Genomic DNA, 24,488 nt, shown 5'->3' with positions numbered 1-24,488 from the left:
TCATTGACTCGCCCTCATACCTGGAGTCTTATTAAGCCCTGCTGTTAATGCCGTCAGGAGCTTTTACATCCTACATCCATCCACCTTTGAAAGATCTGTCACATAGATTTTACTATATCAAACGTGTGGCACTGCAGATCCTTCAGATTACATGACACATGTCCTCCATCCTCCATGGTTGCTGAATGTTAGACTTGACATGGATCAATATGATCTGGGGCTAAATTTCTGAAAGTGACTAAATATGTTAACATCACATCTGCAGATCAATAATGAGTTTTATCGCAACATTTGCTATTATGGGTCCATCCTTAAGCTTTTTGTCTCCCTTTCTAAGAATTTTTTTATTCTGACGAGCACTTCAGTGCACTTTCAGCAAGCAATTATCGAGGAATCCAAACTCAGCAACGCTGCGCGGGTTACATTAAGGATTAGACTTTTTGAATAATGAACATATATTGACCTACTTTGGAATTAAAGGAAGAAGTCAGCTCGGCATTGAAAGAGAAAAAAATCAATTCAAAGCAGATCACAAATTGCCTTCTGCTAGGATGGATCCAATACGAGATGAGTTTCTCGGGAATAGCTGCCCCTTTTATGCAGCAGTGGAATGCATTTTCCCTCTTTATAAATTGGTTGACAGCTAAAGCGCATTTGAAGTGCGGACAAATAGGTAATGCCGAACGGAGCAATTATTGTGCTTCACTTTTTCCTTGATAAACACCGCGGGCGCTGAAAGCACCCACGACTATATCTTCAAAAGGCACAAAATCAATGGGAGTGTGTAAAGGCGCGGCAATGCTGGGCTGCTGCCATTTAAAGGACAAGAGTTGGAAGGAACTGCTGCACTGAAATGAATGACAATTTAAAGGTGTTTGAGGCAGACTAAACTAAGTTATATAGGAAATGTACAAAGGGCAGAAGATGTCCCGAAATTACTATTTTGTAATCATCAACTCTGAATTGGAGTCATGGCAAAGGCCACGGCTTCAAGGTGTTACGTACATTGGGGAAACTAAAAAGATATGAAGATCGACACAAAATGCTGGAGGAACTCAGCAGGTCAGTTAGTTTTTTCAGTGGGATTGAGCATCAAGGACGTTCTTAATTCATAGACGAAGGATACTAACCGCCAACACCGTTACTAATCAATAATATGTCAATCTCTGCCTTAAAAATATCCATTGGCATGGCCTTCACAACAATAGACAATAGGTGCAGGAGGAGGCCATTCGGCGCTTCGAGCCAGCACCGCCATTCAATGTGATCATCACCAATCAGTACACCGTTCCTACCTTCTGCCCATATCCCCTGACTCCGCTATCTTTAAGAGCCCTATCTAGCTCTCTCTTGAAAGTATCTAGAGAACTGGCCTCCACCGCCCTCTGAGGCAGAGAATTCCAAAGACTCGCAACTCTCTGTGAGAAAAAGTGTTTTCTCGTCTCCTTTCTAAATAGCTTACCCCTTATTCTTAAACTGTGGCCTCTGGTTCTGGACTCCCCCAACATCGGGAACATGTTTCCTGCCTCTAGCGTGTCCAAACCCTTAATAATCTTATATGTTTCGTCCTTCTAAACTCCAGAGTAAACAAGCCCAGCCGCTCCATTCTCTCAGCATATGACAGTCCCGCCATCCCAGGAATTAACCTTGTAAACCTACGCTGCACTCCCTCAATAGCAATAATGTCCTTCATCAAATTAGGGGACCAAAACTGCACACAATACTCCAGGTGTGGTCTTACTAGGGCCCTAGACAACTGTATAAGGACCTCGGAGGTTATACAGAAAAGCTGGAGAAACTCAGCGGGTGCAGCAGCATCTATGGAGCGAAGGATGTATAAGGACCTCTTTGCTCCTATACTATACTCCTCTTGTTATGAAGGCCAACAGGCCATTCGCGTTCTTCACTGCTTGCTGTACCTGCATCCTTACTTTCACAACGGTTTGTGGCAATGAATTCCACCTATTCTCCACCCTCTAACTACAGAAATTCCTTTGTTTAAGAAGGAACTGCAGATGCTGGAAAATCAAAGGTAGACAAAAATGCTGGAGAAACTCAGCGGGTGAGGCAGCATTTATGGAGTAAAGGAAATAGGCGACGTTTCGGATCGCGACCCTTCTTCAGACTGATGGGGGGGTGGGGGGGGGGGGGGAACGAGAACGCAGCGACCACCTGAAATTGGAGGTCAATGTTCACACCGCTGGGGTGTAAACTACACAAGCGAAATATGCGGTGCTGCTCCTCCAATTTGCGGTGGGACTCACTCTGGCCATGGAGGAGGCCCAGGACAGAAAGGTCGGATTCAGAATGGGAGGGGGAGTTGAAGTGCTGAGCCACCGGGAGATCAGGTTGGTTATTGTAAACCGTTTGGTCTCACCGATGTAGAGCAGCTGACACCTAGAGCAGCGGATGCAATAGATGAGGTTGGAGGAGGTGCAGGTGAACCTCTGACATGCCAGGAAAGACTGCTTGGGTCCTTGGATGGAGTCAAGGGGGGAGGTAAAGCGACAAGTATTGCATTTCATGGGACTAATTGACCAGGGAGTTACGGGGGGTGCGGTCTCTGCAGAAAGCTGAAAGGGGAGGAGATGGGATGATGTGGCCAGTGATGGGATCCCGTTGGAGGTGACGAAAATGTTGGAGGATTATTTGTTGTATGTGACGGCTGGTAGGGTGGAAGGTGAGGACAAGGGGAACTCTGTCCTTGTTACGAGTGGGGGGATGGGGAGTGAGAGCAGAGTTACGACCCTGGGGAGAGCCTCATCTATAGTAGAAGAGGGGAACCCCCGTTCCCTAAAGAATGAGGACATCTCCGATGCCCTGGTTTAGAACAGCTCATCCTGGGTGCAGATGCGGCGTAGACGGTGGAATTGGGAGTAAGTGATAGAGTCCTTAGGGGAAGCAGGATGGGAAGGAGTGTAACCCAGATAACCATGGGAGTCAGGGGGTTTATGGTAGATTTCGGTCAGTAGTCTGTACCCTGCGATGGAGATAGTTAGGTCTAGAAACGATAGGGAGATGTTCCAGGTGTATTTGAGTGCCGGATGGAATTTCCTTCTCATCTTTCTAAAGGTCTGTCCCTTTAGTTTGTACCCGCTTGTCCTAGACTCTCCAACTTGTGGAAACATCCTCTCCATATCCACTCCATCCTGCCCTTGCACTATTTGATGTAATTATCCTAAGTTGCATCAGAACGACAGTAACAGTTCAGATTGCATTGACTCGAAGCTGCAACGTTGCAGCCCGTGGAGACGAAGAAGCGCATTGACTGCACCCACGCATCTTCTGCATATCACTGCACGTGTGCAAGTACCAAACGTTGTCGTCAGTTCTGCCTTCTAATGATATTGAGAGACTTGCAAGTCGAATCGGTCGTAAGAAAGGCAGACGCAATGCTAACATTTATTTCCAGAGGATTAGAATACAAAAACAGGGATGAAATGCTGAGGCATTATAGGAGGTTGTGACTGGAGAAACTCGGTGGGTGCAGCAGCATCTATGGAGCGAAGGAAATAGGCAACGTTTCTGGCCGAAACCCTTCTGCAGACTGATGGGGGGATGGGCATTTTTGTGTACCGAGGCATTATAGGACGCTGGTGAGACCACATTTGGAGTATTCAGAGGAAGGATATGCTGGCGTTGGAGAGTGTCCAGAGGTTTAGGAGAATGATCCCAGGAATGAGTGGGTCACTCATCACTTATGAACTGATGGACTTATGAAGCTTTGCGTTGTTTGTACAGCAGTAGCTCAGCGGAGAACACACTATAGTGCATGGCGCATCACCTTTGCTGCTTAATCTTTGCAATAAATCCCAGATCAAGGCTGTTCCATCATAGTAAAAGCTGCCATAACTATATTTCGAATCAAGCTTCTCTTTTTGAAATCATTTCAACATTGCCGCTGCCGACATTTGAATCTGAATTTAAAAGGAACAAGTTTAGTTTAGTCTAGTCTAGCCTGGTCGCACGCTGACTTTCATCACTCACTTTATTGTTGTAGATGCCGACCGGGCTCAGAAGCAAGGGATGGACGAGTTCATCGCTGCTGATCCCTGCAAATTTGACCACTCAACCCTTTTCGAAGTGCTTCAAAGGAAAACGCTGGAGCACAGGCTGAACGATTCATACTCCTGTCTGGTAAGCAGCCCGCAGAGCGGAGGTGTTGGGGACAAAATTACTCATCTCACCAGACTCGTGGTTGAAAAACCTCCTGCCAGGAGTAAGATTAAGGATTTTCGCCAGTAGGTTTCAGACTTGAAAATAGTTGATGGCCACTGTTGTGTCACTGAACGGGGGAAGGTATTGAGCAAAGGGACGTACGTTAAACAGGGGGTCATACAAGGACTAAACATCTCGAAAGAACCAACAAAATTGCATTATTAACATCCAGCCTCAATCAGCAGGTTTATATCTTCTATAACCCTTTTGGTCATTGTAACTTTGAAAGGGAGAAAGGAAGGAACAATAGAATTTAGGAGATTGAGGGGGGATCTTATAGAAACTTACAAAATTCTTAAGGGGTTGGACAGGCTAGATGCAGGAAGATTGTTCCCGATGTTGGGGAAGTCCAGAACTAGGGGTCACAGTTTAAGGATAAGAGGGAAGTCTTTTAGGACCGAGATGAGAAAATCATTATTTACACAGAGAGTGGTGAATCTCTGGAATTCTCTGCCACAGAAGGTAGTTGAGGCCAGTTCATTGGCTATATTTAAGAGGGAGTTAGATGTGGCCCTTGTGGCTAAAGGGCTCAGGGGGTATGGAGAGAAGGCAGGTATGGGATACTGAGTTGGATGATCAGCCATGATCATATTGAATGGTGGTGCAGGCTCGAAGGGCCGAATGGCCTACTCCTGCACCTATTTTCTATGTTTCTATGTTTCTATGATTGATGGCACTGGACCTGTGCTCGCTGGAGTTTAGAAGGATGAGCAGGAACTTCATTGAAACTTACCGAATAGGGAAAGGCCTGGATAGAGTGGTTATGGAGAGGATGCTTCCACTGATGGAGGAGTCAAGGACCAGAGGCCACAGCCTCAGAGTAAAATGACGTACATTTAGAAAGGAGATGCGGGGGATTTCATTTGTTAGAGGTTGATAGATTCTTGATTAGTTAGTGTGTCAGGGAGAAGGCAGGAGAATGGGGTTGAGAGGGAAAGGTAGATCAGCAATGATTGAATGGCAGAGTAGACTTGATGGGCCAAATGACCTAATTCTGCTCCTAGAACATGAACATAAACTGCAAATGCTGGTTTATACCACTGTTAGCACAACCTAGCAGGATGGACGTTGATTTGGCTAATTTCTAGTAACTCTTCATGCCTTCATAATATCTGTCCCAACTACCTCCTCCAGCAACTTGTTCCATACACCTACCATCCATTGCGTTAAAAAGTTCCCCCTCAGCTTTCTATTAGATCTTTCTCTCCCCCCCCCTCCTCACCTTAAACCTATGTCCTCTGGTTCTTGATTCCCCAACTTTGGGGATGAGACTCTGTGCATCTACGCAATCCTTTCCTCTCATGATTTCTGTACACCTCTATATGTTCACCCCTCATCCACCTGCGCTGCAAGGAATAGTCCTAGCCTGAACCTCTCCATATAGCTTAGGCCCTCGAGTCCTGACAACTTCCTCGTAAACCTTCTTTGCACCCTTTCCTGCATAACAACATCTTTCCTATAACATGGTGCCCAGAACTGAACACAATACTCTAAATACACCCTCACCAATATACAAGGAATATATACACCTCTTATACAACTGCAGCATGACCTCCCAAGTGACGAAGGCCAATGTGCCCAAAACTCAGGAACTGTATCCAGTGGATAGTGGAAAGTCTTTGACGTGTCCCTGTCTGAATTGCTCACTGCTTTTTTAACGTACTGGGCTGATCCAGTTGAGTCTCTGATCAATGGCATATCGACCCAGGGTATTGATGGTGGCGATGATAATCCCTGTGAGATATGAGAAGTTGAGTTTAGTTTAGTTTAGAGATACAGCGCGGAAACAGGCCCTTTGGCCCACCGAGTCCACACAGATCCCCGCACATTAACACTATCCTACACAAACTAGGGACAATTCACATGTATACCAAGCCCATTTACCTACATACCTGTGCGTCTTTGGAGTGTGGGAGGAAACCGAAGATCTCTGAGAAAACCCACGCAGGTCACGGGGAGAACGTGCAAACTCCATACAGACAGCGCCCGTAGTTGGGATCGAACCCGGGTCTCTGGCACTGTTAGGCAGCAACTGTAACTGACGCTGGGCACTGTGCTGCCCGTGAATAGATAGCATCCACTAATTTGTTGCTTTATAATGGAGGGCCAATATTATCATCTCGTTATTTGCTGATCCGCAAGTACAGTATGAAAGTAATATTCAATTTCGCTGAAGTGCTGTTAATCCCCAAATACAGGGGATAATTGGTGTTAATCAAAATACAAGCACTATCTTATGCTCATGGGAGAGTAAGACTAACACTCTCAGCAGCTGCAGAGAGAAGAGGACCATTGTTACAAATTGGCTCACAAAACCACCATCATTATCAAGCAAATAATTGGCATCGGTGCTTGAGACATTGGAACAGACCAGGAGGAGTCTCGCTGTGTGCCATCCACCATGTTTCCAGAATGAGAACTGTCTGCCCGGCTCTCCAAAGAATTACTTTACAAAAGAATATACGGTCTTCAAAACAGAACTGATCAGGTGGTGGGTGTATGGGCCAAGCTGCCAGAGGAGGTAGTTGAGGCAGGGACGATTTCAACATTTAAGAAACAGTTAGATAGGTGCATGGACAGGACAGGTTTGGAGGGATATGGGCCAAATGCGGGCAGGTGGGAATAGTGTGGCTGGGACATGTTGGCCGGTGAGGACAAGATGGGCCAAAGGGCCTGTTTCCACACTGTATCACTCTGTGACTCTATCAACAAGTATTCACTGACATAATCAATCTGCCCAATCTTCCAAGGAAGTGAAGGTATTGATGAGCTATCGTAGGGATTGCATCAATCCTGGGCCCAGGCCAGATCGTCAGAGATATTAAGTCCCAGCAGCTTGAATCTATTGAATATATTGACTTTCTCCACTGCTGTCCAGTTTAGTTTAGTTAGAAACATAATTCAATAGAAACATAGAAACACATACATCATTGTAATGTACACTATTTCTAATAAAATACAAAAAAATAATAATTTAAAAAAAAAGAAACAAAAACATAGAAACATAGAAAGTAGGCGCAGGAGTTGGCCATTCGGCCCTTTGAGCCAGCACAGCTATTCAATATAATCATGGCTGAAAATCCAAAATCAGTACCCTGTTCCTTCTTTCTCCGCATATCCATATAGTTTTGAGAGAACAAGGAAACAGGCCCTGCGGCACACCGAGTCCACGCAGACCAATAATCACACATACAGTACACGAGTTCTATTCCACACACCGGGGACAATTTACAGAAGCCAATGAACCTCCAAAACCTGCACTTCTTTAGAATGTGGGGAGAGACTGGAGCACCCAGAGAAAACCAATGGGATCGTAGGGAGAACGTACAAACTCCGTACAGAGAGCATCCCGTGGCAAGATTCGAATCCGGGTCTTTGGGTTTTTTAATGCACAATATCATTGTGCCACTGTGACAGCCTACCTCTTTTCCAGCATTCGCCCTCTCCACTGCCATCCCCATCAGTATGAGAAGAGACCTGACCCGACTGTCATTTTCCCTGCTCTCCAGAGATGCTGCCTGACATGCTCCAGCACTTTTTGTCTTCTTTCAAAAATAATATAATCCCTGTCTATCAGATGGTTATCCTAAATTGTGGTTCCATCATAACATCCCTCTGTGGTGTTACCTGCAGAAAATTCGCATTCCACCTAAGTTATTGAACAGTTGAACAGGATTATTTATCAGTGATGTTAAATCTGAATTAAAGGATGTCTTGATTAACGTTTGCAAGTAAACATTGTCCTTTGACTAATTTACTCTTTAATCCCCTGCAGTTTCTTTGTAAAATATTATAGTTTTGAAATGTAAAGATTAAAACAGAGATAGTTAATTGCAAATTCAGGTGTAACAGTGGCAAGACAGCCTTTGAACGGAACACTAAGTGTTGGAATAACTCAGCGGGTCAGGCAGCATCTCTGGGAAACATGGATAGGCGACTCAACTTTTTTATGTTCTAATATGTTGTGTTCGGAAGTTTGAGACATAAATTGCCTTTGATGTGGAGTATGGCACAGATTACTGAGTGATAAGAGGGAAGGCCAAACGTAGGCAGATGGGACCAGTGTGGATGGGGCATGTTGGTCGATGTGCGAGCAAGTTGGGCCGAAGAGTCTGTTTCTACACTGTATAACTCTGTGAAACAAGGAACCATGGATGTTTGCTTACAAAATAACTGTCTGAAGAAGGGTCTTAACCCGAAACATCGCCCATTCCTTCTCTCCAGAGATGCTGCCGGTCCCGCTGAGTTACTCCAGCATTTTGTGTCTATCTTCGGTTTCAAACCAGCATCTGCAGTTCCTTCATACACGGTAAGAGGTTTAGCAATGTCATTAAGGGACAGAGAAGAGGGAGTTACAACTTAGGAAAAATGGCACAAAGCGGGTCAGGCAGCATCCCTGGAGAACATGGATAAGTGACATTCGGGTCAGGTCTCTTCTTCAAAATTATGTGGTCGGGTGTAGATAGGGAGAATGCTGGAAAAGGGTGGCACAGTGACACAATGGGTCGGCGCCCTTCTTCAGACAGGTTTTTGGTAAACCAATGTCTACGTTTCCTTGTTTAATAGAGTGATACAGCATGGATACAGACCCTTCAGCCCAACATGCCCCATCTACATTAGTCCCACCTGCCTGCGTTTGGCCCATACCCCACTAAACCTATCCTATCCATGTACCTGTCTAAATGTTTCATAAACGTTGCGATAGTACCTGTGTTTCAACAAGTTATATCTTGGCATGTTAGATATAATTCATAATTGTATAATTCTGATGTGATTCCACCTTTTAAGAGGAAATCTGACGAATATTTAAAATGGCGGTGGAATTATTGGTTGGTGGGGATGGGTGTTATTGAGGACTGGACTGCTCTACAATGTGGCAGAATACACACGATGGGCTGAAAAGCCAACTTTTGCTGTAAATATCTATGCTTAAAGGGCCTGTCCCACGAGCATGCAACCGCATGCGGCAAGCGCGACCAAACCGGAAGCGGGGGCCGCGCGGGGGCCGCGCGGAGGTCGAGTGATCCCCGTACAGGGCCGGTCCTACCAGCATGTGCCCGCATGAGGCGAGCGCGACCAAACCGGAAGCGGGGGCCGTGCAGAGGTCGAGTGATCCCGTACGAGTTGACGAAATTCGAGCGAAGTCCGCGGGAAGTTCGCGCGTGACGTACGGCGTCAAGACGCTGCATACGGTGTCGAGACGCTGCGCACGCCCGTCGAGGCGGTGCGTATGGCCTCAATGTGGCTGCGGCCCGGCAGGCCGTTGCCGAGCGGAATTTTTGGACAGTGTCAGTTTTTCGGAGCCCCGCGCGATGTCGGGACCAGCTCCGCACAACTCCATACGGCTCTGGCGATCGAAGTGGCACCGGCCCCGCGAGGCCGTACGGCTCAAGCGACCACGTTATGTCGCGCTTGCCGTATGCAGTCGCCCTTTTGTCTTCCTTTAAGTTTAGTTGTACCACTAACATGATAGACACATTTTATTGTCCTGTATGTAAGGTACCTAACAGAGAATGACATAGACAAGTTACTCCTATGTAAGAATGTCAGGAGCAGAAATAAACTTTTTGAAGTATGCGTGAACAGAACACCTCACGACTGCTACATCACCATGGCAACACCATTTGTCTTGCTGTGACTGACTGAAAGGTGAATATTAGCCAGGAAAGGGGGGTGAGGGGGACACAGCCCTGCTCAACTCTAAAATAATACACCATGGTCGGCACAGTGGCGCAGCAGGAGAGTTGCTGCCTTACCGCGCCAGAGACCCAGGTTTGATCCTGACTGCGGGTGCTGTCTCTATGGAGTTTGTACGTTCTCCCAGTGACCTGCGTGGGTTTTCTCCGGGTGCTCCGGTTTCCTCCCACACTCCAAAGACTTGCAGATTTGTAGGCCAATTGGCTTGATAGAATTGCAAATTTTCCCCCCTGAGTGCGTAGGATAGTATGAGTGCACCGGATATCGCTGGTCGGCGCAGACTCGGGGGGCCGAAGGGCTTGTTTCTGCGCTATATCTCTAAACTAAACGAAAGCTGCTGCACACTTAAACCATCAACAGGCCATTCAACCTTTAACTTCGCTCCACTTTACGACGAGTGTTTAGGATATGCAACACATTTTAATAAAATAATGTCAATTGCAAATGCAGCCCTCAGTTGAATGCCACAGCTTGCCATTAAAGTTGTGAAAGTTGAATGTTTTAAATTCAATACATTCCTGCTGCAAAGTATTGAATGTATTGTCTTATTTTCTATATATTGTCAAAATATCTTTTCTTTCTCTCCTGCTGTCCTTGGCATACAAAGAAAAAAATAAAATAAGTTGTTTCATTGATTGCATGTGTGAGATGATTAAGCTCTTTGTTCGATGTCTGTTATTCCCATGGCTCGATTAAATATCCAAATGGAAACACAGTCCCTGAGATACACGAACTTCATCACTGCTAATAACAACCCTGTTACAAATTACATCCTTGCTCCTTTTGTACTTTTATGAGTCTTGTGATTTTTTTGTTTTGCCCATTTTATTCTTTTCCCAGGTTTGTCAAGGTTGGGCAAAATAATAGTGATTCACTGAAGCTGCAAGGTACTTTTACACATAGAACAAATGTACCTCCAAAGTTTGTTATGCCAACATTTAATAAGCAGAAAGCTTACAAAGTATTTTTGGTAGTCACAGGGGAATTTGCCTATTTTTTAGTTTAGTTTAGTTTAAGGATACAATATGGAAACTGGCCCTTCGGCCCACCAAGTCCACACCGACCACCGACCACTGACCACTGACCACCTGTATACTAGTTCTATCCTTATCCCAGTTTCACAATCTTCTCCTGGTGGCTCATATCTCCCGGTGGCTCAGCACTTCAACTTCCCCTCCCACTCCAAATCGGATCTTTCTGTCCTGGGCCTCCTCCATGGCCAGAGTGAGGACCACCGTAAATTAGAGGGGCAGCATCTCATATTTCGCTTGGGCAGTTTGCACCCCAGCAGAATGAACATTGACTTCTCTAATTTCAGGTAGTCCCTACTCTCTCCTCCCCTTCTCAGCTCTCCCTCAGCCCACTGGCCACCTCTTCCTTTCTTCCACCAGCTTCTCGTTCTCACTCAACAAACAGCGAACAATGACCTGTTTCCTTTCTCATTGTTACTGTTTTGCATTTCTTTCATTCATTGTTCTATATATCTCTGCATCACCGTCTATATCTCTCGTTTACTTTTCCCGTGACTTTCAGTCTGAAGAAGGGTCTCGATCCAGAGCGACACCCATTCCTTCTCTCCAGAAATGCTGCCTGTCCCACTGAGTTACTCCAGTTTTTTGTGTCCATCTCCAGAGATGCTGCCTGACCCGCTGTTACTCCGGCACTTTGTGTCTTCTTCCATAAATCAGCAGCTGCAGTTCCTGAGTCTACTTTTTCCAGGCGCAGACGGATTGTATAAAGATGAGTCAAAAGAGGCTCCTTGGGCATTTCCCACTTCGATTTCATGTCCCCTCATGAATCGACACCTATTGACAAGAGATTATAAAGAACATTTTGTAGGCTTTTGCACAGACTGGGGAACAGTGGTGCTGCGGTAGAGCTGCTGCCTTACAGTGCCAGAGGCCCCGGCTCGATCCTGACTATGGGGGGGGTGGTTGCTGTCTGTGCGGAGTTTGCACGTTCTCCCTGTTTCCTCCGGGTCCTCCCATGTTCCAAAGACATACAGGTTTGTAGGCTTTCTGTAATTGGCCTCTTTAAATTTTTCCCAGTGTATAGGGTGGGAGAACATAGAACCACAGTCTGGGTGATCGATGGTCGGCATGGACTATCCGTGGGCCTAAGGGGCTGTTTCAATAGTGTATTTCTAAACTGAACTCGAGAGAGCTCTTGAGCAATGCCTAAAGGTTTAAGCGACGTTTTATTCTTTGGTTCATTTTGTACTCAGTACATGATGGCTGTTCAGAACTGTGCAGCCCTTTCTGATATTCAAGGACAGAACATACTTGCTGACAGGGGAATTGAGAGCGTGTTCTTGTGTGCCAAGTGTTCACAAGATTCTCAAGTGAAGGATGCGGATCAATGGCAGTTTCAAGTCTCAACATGGGGCGTAGAGTGGTGAATATTTCAATCTTTCTCGATAGACCGCTAGCCTTGTATCGGTTTTGCAGTTAATTCAAAGAACATCAGTTGGAAGTTCCAGAACCTGGAGATTTTTAAATGAGATGTCGTGTTTTATATTCTCAAACAAGAGGACTCCTGTTGTATGTACCCATACCAGAGATAACGTCTTATGTTTTGGTTGAAGGTTGGATGCATCCATCAAATGCACTACACACGTCACCCTTCACAACTGCGTAACTGAGCAGTGAATTGACCATGAACTTAAGTAGCATCTCTCACATACTCTGGCTGCATGAACTCAATGGACCACTGTTAATGTGTGCAGCAAATATGCATCAAGTAGGGTCCCCACATACAACACTGTCGTGGAGACCAGACTGAAGTACAATATGTAGAGCGAAAGGGAAGATGAGAGTCCAAATTGGAGAAACAGCACCTTATATTTCGCTTGGGCAGCTAACACCACAGCAGTATGAACATTGACTTCCCTAACCCTTGCTTTCCATCTCTCTCCACCACACCTCCTTCCCAGTTCTCCGACCAGTCTGTCTGTCCCCCGGGTTACAGTTTATCTCTGTTTCCTTTGTTGTCACTTTCTCCTCGCTAACAATGATCTATTCTACATTTTCTTCTCCTTTGACGTCTCATTTTCACACCAAACCCTTCCTTATCTCTGTCTCCCTCTTCCCTGACTCTCAGTCTGAAGAAGGGTCTCGACCCGAAATGTCGCCCATTCCTTCTCTCCAGAGACCCTGCCTGCCCCCGCTGAGTTACTCCAGCATTTTGTCTTTGCCTTCGGTGTAAACCAGCATCTGCAGTTCCTACCTACACATTGAGTACAGAATATGCAGGCACCTCGCGTTTCACGTGCGGTTAATGTGCTTGCAAAGCATTGCGCGATTTAAAAATGCATAAATTAAACATATATGCGATATGCCGTCAGCAGTAAATTTAAGTGCATTATTCCAAAATTGCCAGCGTGCAAAACACTTAGGTATTAAAGGAACAAACATGTTATTTTTTAAAATGCATAAATGAAACACACATAAAACGAGAGGTCCCTCAGCATCATAGAACATAATTCCAGAGACAAAGTCCAATGTCTGCAATGGGTTAGAGGCGACTCGGGCAGTACCCCAGCTTATGGAAGAACCATTCAGAAGCCTGATAACAGAGGGGAAGAGGCTAATTGACCCAACAGCTGTCTCAGTCATCCCCTTTGTTACTATGTTAAGGGTCCAAAGTAAATGCAAATATATTATGAATTCAGGTGTGGATTACAGATAAGCAGGAGAATAATACAAAAATCCATTATCCAGGGCGGCAGAATTGCTGCCTTACAGCACTTGCAGCGCCGGAGACCTGGGTTGCTGTCTGTGCGGAGTTTGTACGTTCTCCCCGTGACCGCATGAGTTTTCCCCCAATATCTTAGTTTCCTCCCACACTCCAGAGAAGTACACAAGTATGTAGGGAAATTGACTTGGTAAATGTAAACATTGTCCCTGGTGTGTAGGATAGTGTTAATGTGCGAGGATCGCTTGTCGGCGCGGACACGGTGGGCCAAAGGGCCTGTTTCCGCGCTGTATATCTAAACTAAACTAAACTCAGTGTGGCTATATTTTCCCACTGTTTAAATCTTCAGATTTGCTATTATCTTTTGAACCATGAGACTAATTGTAAAGTGTGCAGCACTCTTATAATTTCCGATCTCCTTCTGCTTTTTGCCGCAGGGTTGGTTTAGTCCCGGCCAGGTGTTTGTGCTGGATGAATACTGCTCTCGGTACGGGCTACGAGGCTGCCATCGCCATCTCTGCTATCTCAAGGAACTGATAGAGCGCGCAGAAGGAGGCACCATGATAGACCCCACTCTCCTCCACTACAGCTTCGCCTTCTGTGCCTCCCACGTCCATGGCAACAGGTAATCCATTAAGTCAAAGCTCACCAGCAAATATAGTGTGCGGGAAATGTGGTGACGTACGTGCAAGAGGAGGAAAGACTTGGAGATCCTCCACTCCTTCCCAGCTGGGTTGATCATGCAAGCAATTATGTAGGAAGGAACTGCAGATGTTGGTTTAAACCGAAGAACAACACAAAACGCTGGAGTAATCAACAGGACAGGCAGCATCTCTGGAGAGAAGGGATGGGTGACGTTCCGGGTCGAGACCCCTCTTCAGACTCAAAAAGGGTCAGTCCGAAGAAGGGTCTCGACCCGAAACGTCACCCGTTCCCTCAGCATCTATCAGGAGAATGAAGGTTCCATCAGCATTTGGATTGGCAATCTATTCAAATTTTGAGGTTACATTAACGAGGACTGATGAGGGTAAGGCAGTGGATGTTGTCCATATGAACCTCAGCAGGACCTTGACAGTCGTACATGTTAGGCTGGTCTGGCGTTAGATATGGTGTAGTATGGTGAGCTCAACACTTGGATTCACCTTTGGCTTGGAGGATAGTTAAATGTATTGAGGTTATTTTTCTGGTTGAGGCCTTCTCAACACATCCCCTAACTCCACTACATATAACATTATTAAGGGATTGGATAGTCTCGATGCAGGAAATATGTTCATGATGTTGGGAGAGTCCAGAACCAGGGGCCACAGATTAAGAATAAGGGGTAGGCCATTTAGAACTGAGATGAAGAAAAACTTCTTTACCCAGAGAGTTGTGAAATTGTGGAATTCTCCACCACAGAAGGCAATGGAGGCCAATTCACTGGATGCTTTCAAAAGAGAGTTAGATAGAGCTTTTAGGAACAGCAGTCAGGGGATATGGGGAGAAGGCAGGAATGGGGTACTAATTATGGATGTTCAGCCATGATCACATTGAATGGCGGTGCTGGCTCGAAGGGGCGAATGGCCTACTCCTGCACCTATTGTCTATGTATTTATGACTCTGACTACATTAATCTTCCTTCATTCAAATTGAGTGCAATACTGCTGTTATGCCCATTGTGCTGAGTGTGTGCTTATAACTGATTGAATAGTTTACACTGGTTTGATTCTGAATTAAACAATCTATGGAAGAAAAGAGCCTGAAATCATTCAAACTTCAAATGGAGCAGTGTTAACAAAGCTGAGAAACATGGTCGTAACAAGCTCTGGAGGCTAAAGCTACATTGTACCAACTTGCCTTTCCTTGGTGCTCTTGCAAGAAGAACATTTTAAGCCAGGCCTTTCAAACAACAGTGGCAGTGTTTTGGAAGCACAAGGGTTGCTGGAAACCTGAAGCGGGGCATGTACCTCTGCATCGGCTGCTGTGCACGTTAGAGAGGCCTGGGAGATTTTTGGAGGGTTTGGTGAAGACTTCAAATAACAGTTTCCAGCCACTTTCCCCATAGCCTCTCACACACCTGGCAAATCATCCATGCCATCAAACCATGCAGCTAAAATAGGTCCTTGCTTATATAATTTTATATATATTATAATTATTATTTTTATAATTTATTAATATAATATATGTTATATAATATATTATACATATAATAGCATAATATAATATATATGTATCATATTATATTATACATATAATAGCATAATATAATATATATGTATCTTATTATATTATACATATAATAGCATAATATATATATGTATCATATGTATGCTATTATGTGTATATCATTTTATATGTACACATATATGTATATTAAATGTATTGTTTCATGTATATTCTGATATACATATGATTTATAATTATATATATCAATTTTTCCAAGTTGTATTTTAACATAATTAGATATATTTTGAGCATACATATAATATATATATTATATTATATGTATGCTATTATATGTAATGTATATTATTATATGTATACGTATAATATTATTTATAATTATATATAATTATATGTTAAAATAGACGATGTAAAAATGGAAAGCGTAAAATGCAGAAATTGAAATCAAGGTGATTGCAGAAATGTGAACTTCACTTGCCTTGTTGCAGTGACAACAGTCCAAAAATACCATATAACCCTCTCCACCCTTTTACTCTCCCCTCCCCCCTCTTTTTTCTTCCCCCAACCCCGCTCGTCCTGTCTGGATGAGCACCCATTTCTCCCTTTCCTTTTTCTCCCTGTCCAGCCCCCCCACCCCACCTCTCTTCCAGCATTCTCGCCCCTACTATAATCAGTCCGACATGAAGCATTGCCTCGCCATGTTCTCCAGGGATGTGGCCTGACCCGCTGAGTTACTCCAGCACTTTGTATGTTTTTTTTGTTGTAAACCAGCTCCTGCAGTTCATTGTGTCTCAAAGGTACCTTGCCGCCTGCAATGAAATTTCTATTATCTGGCATTATAAAAGATGCTGTATCAGTGTGAAATCCTTTTTTTTTTTGTTCATCTTTTGCTGGTGATAAGTGTTGTGGGCTTTTCTGAACAATCAAAAGAAAGTAGTGCGTTTATTTTGAAGATATTGTACCATGGCAGAAACCCTTGGCTTCGTTACACGACATGACAATGCTTGTTCCAGGGGCAATCTAACTCTACAGCTGAGGTGACAGTATCTCAACACCTTGCTGATACTTGTTTCAAATGCGGGTTGTCTGAAGTGACATCTTCCTGGCTCACCTTCGTCACCTGTCAGTTCACATCCACTTCGCCGGCTCCTGACGGGCCTGGCTTGGAATTGTCGCCCACTGGAGGGATCTCGAGCGAGACAGTGTCCTCCAGCATCTTACCACTGACTCCAACCTTTGTTGACAGCTCAAAGCAGAGTGCGCGTCAATCGAGGATTACCACCTTCAGTTCGTCATTGAGCTGAAGAGAGGTGACACACTTCCACCTTCTCTACACCGGGACCCGCTTCAATCATATCATATTTGCCTCACCGTTTCGAAGCGGGGACCCGTCACTGCTCTGCTTTCACATCCTAGCTTCAACCTTGTCATTCCACTCGGCCAGGCAGGTCAATCAAGTCTGACAGAATGACATTTGCAAATAATAAAGCAGCGCGTCACGTTTTGTGACAAATGTTGCCGTTAGAAGGTGACAATCTGTGTCACCCGCGATGCCTTGCGGAGCTGAAAGGAGCATGTGTATCGCTGTCACCGGTTAACCTGGTGCCATCTCCTCTGATGTGCAACCCTGTTATTCTGACAGCAGAACTTTGCTTCATTTCATTGGCAACATTTCCCTGAATCAAAAGACAGACACAAAATGTTGGAGTAACTCAGCGGGACAGGCAGCCTCTCTGGAGAGAAGGAATGGGTGACGTTTCAGGTTGAGAGCTGAAAGTCCCAGAAAAGGGGAACGAGAGATATAGGCGATGATGTAGAGAGATGGAGAACAAATGAATGAGAGATAAGCAATAAAAACGTTGGTTCTTAGCTCTGAAATTTTCATGCACTGCAAATCCTGGTGTAGAGGTTAATGAGACTTGACTGTTGCCTAAATCAGTACAAATTGCTCTACAGTTGCAGAGTAGTGCTCAACCGGAGACCAAGATTGATGTCAGAGATTCAACGCCTACTTAGAATTAATAATTATTTTTTCTGCTGAAGATTTGTTTTGACAGACATCATGTACTGTAACCTGTTGAAACTAATTATTTTTAAACTGCAAAGAGGTCGGGTAGATCACTCTTAAGTGTTCCTGCATTTTAAATTTTTAAAACTTGATCTTGAATTAGTTTGGTAAATGGGTTATGCCAAGCAAAAAAGCTATGATTTTTTTTCCAGATAGTGGAAGTGATTTTATGTTTAAAATATTTGAATACATAGAAAACTTAGAAAATAGGTGCAATAGGCCATTCGGCCCTTCAAGCCAGCACCGCCATTCAATATGATCATGGCTGATTTCAGTACCCTGTTCCTGCTTTCTCCCCATATCCCTTGATTCCATTAGCCCTAAGAGCTAAATCTAACTCTCTCTTGAAAACATCCAGTGAATTGGCCTCCACTGCCTTCTGTGGCAGAGAATCCCATAGATTCACAAAACAATAGTATTTATTCCTGCAGAAGGATCTCGACCCGAAACGTCACCCATTCCTTCCCTCCAGGGATGATGTCTGCCCCACTGAGTTACTCCAGCATTTTGTGTCCATTTTCAGTGTAAACCAACATAAATTTTGAAATGTTAACCCCTTCCCAATCATGGTCGCATATCAATACCATTTTACTCACATTGATGTCAATGGTTCAATAATTCTTTATTATCACATGTACCGAGGTACAGTGGAATTCTTTTTTTTTTTGCATGCCGTCAATTATTACTACACATAAGCATCGATTAATCACAAATTGAGGACAAAGTGTATATAAATAGTCCATTGATAGCATTTGACAGAGTTGCCAGATTTTGGCGTCATTTTCAAAGTCCAAGCTGCATCTGGCCATAAAGTGCCGTTGCAGCCGTCACCTCCACTTGGATCGTCCAGTGAACCGTCGTCCCTCTCCTCGCCCGGCCGCCATTCAACCTTTGCGTCCCGGGGGCGCCTCCCGCAGCTAACCCGTGAGAGTGCGGAAGGTAAGGTCCCCTGTTTAGGAGCCAGGAGTGCATTGACACAGCGGAAGCATGAAGGACAATTGTGAGCGGCACGGTGGCGCAGCGGTAGATTTGCTGCCTCACAGCGCCGGAGACGTGGGTTCGATCCCCGACTACGGGTGCTTGTGTGTACAGAGTTTGTACATTTCCCCGTGACCTGCGTGCATTTTCTCCGAGACCTTTGGTTTCCTCCCACACTCCAAAGATGTACAGGTTTGTAGAACAAGGGGTCACAGTTTAAGGATAGAGGGGAAATCCTTTAGGACTGAGATGAGAAAAACATTTGGTGAATCTCTGGAATTCTCTGCCACAGAATGTAGTTGAAGCCAGTTCATTGGCTATATTTAAGAGGGAGTTAGATGTGGCTCTTGTGGCTAAAGAGATCAGGAGGTATGGAGAGAAGGCAAGATACAGGATACTGAGTTGGATGATCAGCCATGATCATATTGATTGGCGGTGCCAATCGAAGGGCCAAATGGCCTACTCCTGCACCTATTTTCTATGTTTCTATGCAGGTTAATTGGCTTGGTATAAGTGTAAATTGTCCCTAGTGTAGGATAGTGTTAATGTCCGGGGATCGCTGGTCGGTGTGGACTCGGTGGGCCAAAGGGCCTGTTTCCGCGCTGTATCTCTAAACTAAACTGAACTAAACTGATCTAAAAAACAAATCATGTCTACTATGGGATAGGATGACTGTAGGCATCAAGGACATATTAAGGACTCGTGTATCATTAAAAGTGGATAGACACTAAAAGTTGGAGTAATTCAGCTGGACAGGCAGCGTCTCTGGAGAGAAGGAATGGGTGACGTTTTGGGTCGAGACCTTTCTTCAGAACATAGCATGGACATGTTGGGCCAAATGGCCTGTGCCTGCGCCCTAATTACCACGTGACCCTATGCAATTTTCAATGGTGTTATCTTTTCTCTTTCAGGCCTGATGGAATTGGAACTGTAACGGTTGAAGAGAAGGAAAGATTCAATCAAATTAAGGAAAGACTTCTCAGTCTCCTTGAGAATCAGATCACTCACTTCAGGTAATCGGCCTTTTGGTTTCAGAATATTCACTCACTCGAGATTTGTGAACTTCACACATCTAAGCCTGGTGGCTGTGATTTTCTTTTCCGAGACTGGACGTGTTTGAGGCGAGCAGAGAGCGGGCACGATAACCACACAAACTCCTCAATGTAAACCCCATGTTAAGTCGATTTATTGGCCGTTCTTGATCTGCATCTCTACCCTTTGCTGCTTGCACAGACAGCAGGGCAGTGGGTGAATGTGCACAAAATGTACTCCCTGCATGTAACTGGTGTTGATTTTCAATGCAGTATATTTATCCTTGGGCTTAGTTTGAGAGTTCAGATTCTGCACCAACTTACTACTAAAAGTTGCCCATCCCCTTGATGTAACGTAAATATAATCTGTTCTAAGTCCCCCCCCCTCCCCACCCTTACAACTACCTCCCTCCCCATTTGCCCTCTCAATTCACTGCAGTCCTGAACTACTATCTACCTCATTGGTGACCCTCGGATTATCCATGATCGGACTTTGCTGGCTTTATCGTACACCAAACGTTATTCCCTTATCATGTATCTATACACTGAATGGCTCGATTGCAATCGTGTATTGCCTCCGCTGACTTGTGAGCATGCAACAAAGGCTTTACCCACTGTAACTGGGTATACCTGACAATAAAATAAACAGTAGAACTCTAGAACTGCGGGTTGGTCATAATTGCACCAGGTTTACGATGGACAGTCCAAACCTTTTCCCGCTGGGTGGGAATGGGAATGTCAAAGTCCAGAGGGCATAGCTTTAAGGTGAGAATTTAAAGGAGATGTGTTGCGGTATGGCTTTTTACACAGAGAGTGGTGGGTGCCTGGACCACGCTGCCAGGGGTGGTGGTGGAGGCAGGAAATCTGAGGCTTTTAGATGGGCTTGTGGATATGCAGGGAATGGAGGGATATTGATCGCGTGCAGGCAAAGATGAGTTTAACTCGGCATCATGCTCGGCATGGACATTGTGGGCCGGTTACTGTTCTGTTATGCCGTGTGCTCTATCCTATTTATGAGGAAGCTATATAATTTGGATTAAAAATATGAACGAAACCACTGATGTTACAGCGGCAACTATCAATTGCCTCCTTGCATTGTACGACAACTCACTCAAAGAATTTCATTGTCATTGAGTTCATTGAGTTGGGAAAAAAGAAAGATTAGTAGTTCTGAATCTTAAGATTAAGATGGAGTACATTAAGGTACAGCAAAATCACAAAATGGTGGAAATACCCTGCAAGTCAGACTGCCTCCGTGAATAACGAAACAGGGTCAACATTTCAGATTGGAGATCCTTCTCACTGTTTTTTCTTTTTGGAATTACAGTACAGTCATAGAGATATACAGCATGGAAACAGACCCTTCGGCCCAACTTGCCCATGCCGAACAACATGCCCTATCTACACTCGTCCCACCTGCCTGTGTTTAGCCCACATCGTACTAAACCCATCTTATCCATGTACCTGTCTCTAAATGTTTCTTAAACGTTGTGATAGTACCTGCCTCAACTACCTCCTCCGACAGCTCATTCTATACACCCACCACCCTTGGTGTGAAACGGTTACCCCTCGGTTTCCTATTAAATCATCCCCCCCAACCCACCCCCCTCACTTTAAACCCATGTCCTCGGCATCTGAAGTTTTGTTTTGTGATTTTGACTTACATTATATTGTAGGACCCGTACAATTTTATATTTCTCTGGATGCCTGTAATTTTCTCCGCTATGTTCAACTCTGATTAGCTTGTAACCCTGGAGATGAGAGCAGAATATTAGCGTTCGAGCAAACCAAATTCCTTGTATTTTACAAATTAACATCCTTTGGACAGAATGATAAGCAAAACAGGCTTGGCTAATAAATTATGATTATGATTAATAGAATCACACAAATTTCTCCATTGAGAGTTTTAACGAGGGCTTTGAGGGCATTTATTAAAATAACAGACAAAGTCATTCCATGTGAAATACAATTTTTACAAATCCACATCCTTTGGACAGAACGCTAAGCCTGACAGTGCACCGCTAAATTGTCTCGCCTCCACTCCAACACTTACCCTGGCAATTACACTAACACTAGACTTTCTGTCCAATTTAAAATAATGACAGACCCTGCAATCGTTGCAAGCAAAAGAGTTAGTGTGAATTGGAGAAGATTGAATGTTGTGTGCATCTCAATTTCAGCTCATTTGATCTCAATTCCATAATCTTTAGAAAATGAGCTTCAGTTTGGAGCTCTCTTTAGATCCAACGTTTTTGTGTCAGGTGAATGGATTTTTAATTCTAGCCATTTCAATACAGTCACCAGCCAGTGGCAGAGATTGTCTGAAAGCCTTGCATTGTGCCGACTATATACCTCAGTAGCCTGCCAGCCCAGCTATGCTGTGAGACTAGCAGAAATAGAGTGATAGAGTCACAGAGCACAGAGCACCGAAACTGGTCCATTGGCACAACTCTTCCAGTTCAGTTTAGTTTATTGCCACATGTACCGAGGTACAGTGAAAAGCTTTTGTTGTGTGCTATCCAGTCAGCAGAAAGACAATACATGATTACAATCGAGCCATTTACAGCGTGAAGATACATGATAAGGGAATAACGTTTAGTGCAAGGAAATGCCGGCAAAGTCCGATCAGGTCTGAGGGTCACCAATGAGGTAGATGGTAGGTCAGGACTGCTCTCTAGTTGTGGTAGGATGTTTCAATTGCCTGATAGCAGCTGGGATGAAACTGTCCCTGAATCTGGAGGTGCACTCCATGCCGACCAAGATGCAGATCCCATTGACCCAAAACATGAATCACGGTGGTGGCGGCACAGTGGTGCAGCGGTAGTGTTGCTGCCTTACTGCGCCAGAGACACAGGTTCGATCACAACTGCATTTGCTGTCTGTTCGGAGTTTGCACGTTCACCCTGTAACCTGCGTGGGTTTTCTCTGGGAGCTCCGGTCTCCTCCCACACTCCAAAGGCGTACAGGTTTGCTAATGGCTAATTGGCTTGGTATAATTGTAAATTGTTCCTAATGTGTGCAGGATAGTGTTAGTGTATGGGAATCGCTGGCTGGTGCAGACTCGATGGGCCGAAGGGCCTGTTTCCCTGCCGTAACGCTAAACTAAACCAAAAAAAATGTGATAAGTTCCTGACAGATTCAGAATGAAAGACACAAAAAGCTGGAGAAACTCAGCGAGTCAGGCAACATCGCTGGAGAAAAGGAATAGGTGACGTTTCTTGGTTTAAACTCAACTTTTTTCATCCCGTTCACCCCTGGCAACTTTAACAGCACATATCAATGTTATTTCACTTATTTAAGAACAACTAATGATGAACAGATACCGGTATATCAGAACCAAACACAGTCAGTCAATGAGAAAAAATATGTACAAATCCAGAATCAACAAATCTACCCCCTGGGGTAGGGAACATTTACCCCAGGTTGGGAACCCTTGGTTTAAGCCATTATCTGTGGTTCCTTCCTACAGATCCAGAATGATGATCAGGATACTTCATTGTCATTATCTATATACCGAGGCACAGTGAAAATCTGTGTTTGCGTACAATCCATTGGAATCTGGTATTATACACTTGAACTGGATCTGGGATGCTTATCTAAGATGTATCTAGTTGCTTATGTAAAGTGATACTTGTGTTGAACTGGACACAAAAAAGAATTCCACAGTTCCTCAGTACATGAAACCATTGATTGACCATTGAATCTTTGGTATAAACCAGCACCTGCAGTTCAATTTTACTACATTTCAGTAGAGAAAAAGCTATCTGAATACTTGACTCGGTGTAGTAATTTATTCTGACATACTTTTAACTGATTCTGACATAAGTTGCAGGTTGTTAACCAATCTTTGACTGCATTCCAATTTGTTTGTTAATTATTTTGTTGCAATTTTTCTACCATATGTGATAAACATTTTATAAAACAAAGGTCTAATGCGTTAAGTGTGGCCTAACTAACTTAGAGTTTTTTCTGCATTAATTGTTGTCTGATATATTTTTCAATCACTTGGTTAAGAAGAAACGAAAGTGTACTTTAGAGAGACAAATGTGGAAACATAGAAACATAGAAATTAGGTGCAGGAGTAGGCCATTCGGCCCTTCGAGCCTGCACCGCCATTCAATATGATCATGGCTGATCATCCAACTCAGTATCCCGTACCTGCCTTCTCTCCATACCCTCTGATCTCCTTAGCCACAAGGGCCACATCTAACTCCCTCTTAAATATAGCCAATGAACTGGCCTCGACTACCCTCTGCGGCAGAGAGTTCCAGAGATTCACCACTCTCAAACAGGTTCTTTGGCCCACAGAGTCCATGCTGATCATCAGTCAACCATTCACACAAGTTCGATGTTTTTCCACTTTCTCACCCACTCCCTGCACGCGAGGGCCAATATTACAGAGACCAATTAACCTACAAAAACCCGCACGTCTTTGAGATGTGAGAGGAAACTGGAGCACCCGGAGAAAATCCACGCAGTCGCGGGGAGAACGTGCAAACTCAACACAGACAGTGCCCAAGGTCAGGATCGAACCCGGGTCTCTGGCGCTGTGAGGCTGCGGCTCTTGCAGTTGTGCCACTCTGCCGCTCTACAAAATGCGTTGCTCGCAGAAGCGTTCACAATCTTTCAATGCAGCTGGA

The 24,488-nt window shown here is 44.5% G+C and overlaps 1 protein-coding gene across 7 annotated transcripts in view; it reads left to right on the top strand.

Moving 5' to 3' along the window:
• Nucleotides 1–24,488, top strand: part of cadps2 (Ca++-dependent secretion activator 2) — a 371,627-nt gene that overhangs the window by 222,962 nt on the left and 124,177 nt on the right. For all 7 annotated transcript variants that reach the window (XM_055650231.1, XM_055650236.1, XM_055650233.1 and 4 more), the window contains exons 12-14: nt 4,001–4,137; nt 14,046–14,233; nt 19,729–19,830. In XM_055650231.1, coding sequence (XP_055506206.1) covers nt 4,001–4,137; nt 14,046–14,233; nt 19,729–19,830 — 427 coding nt within the window. The remainder of the gene's footprint in view (nt 1–4,000; nt 4,138–14,045; nt 14,234–19,728; nt 19,831–24,488) is intronic.

The sequence above is a fragment of the Leucoraja erinacea genome, chromosome 19 (genome assembly GCF_028641065.1).
Source record: "Leucoraja erinacea ecotype New England chromosome 19, Leri_hhj_1, whole genome shotgun sequence".
In the NCBI taxonomy this organism is placed as follows: Eukaryota; Metazoa; Chordata; class Chondrichthyes; order Rajiformes; family Rajidae; genus Leucoraja; species Leucoraja erinaceus.
The sequence above is the reverse complement of the archived record's forward strand: the minus strand, read 5'-3'. Positions and strand labels throughout refer to the sequence as shown.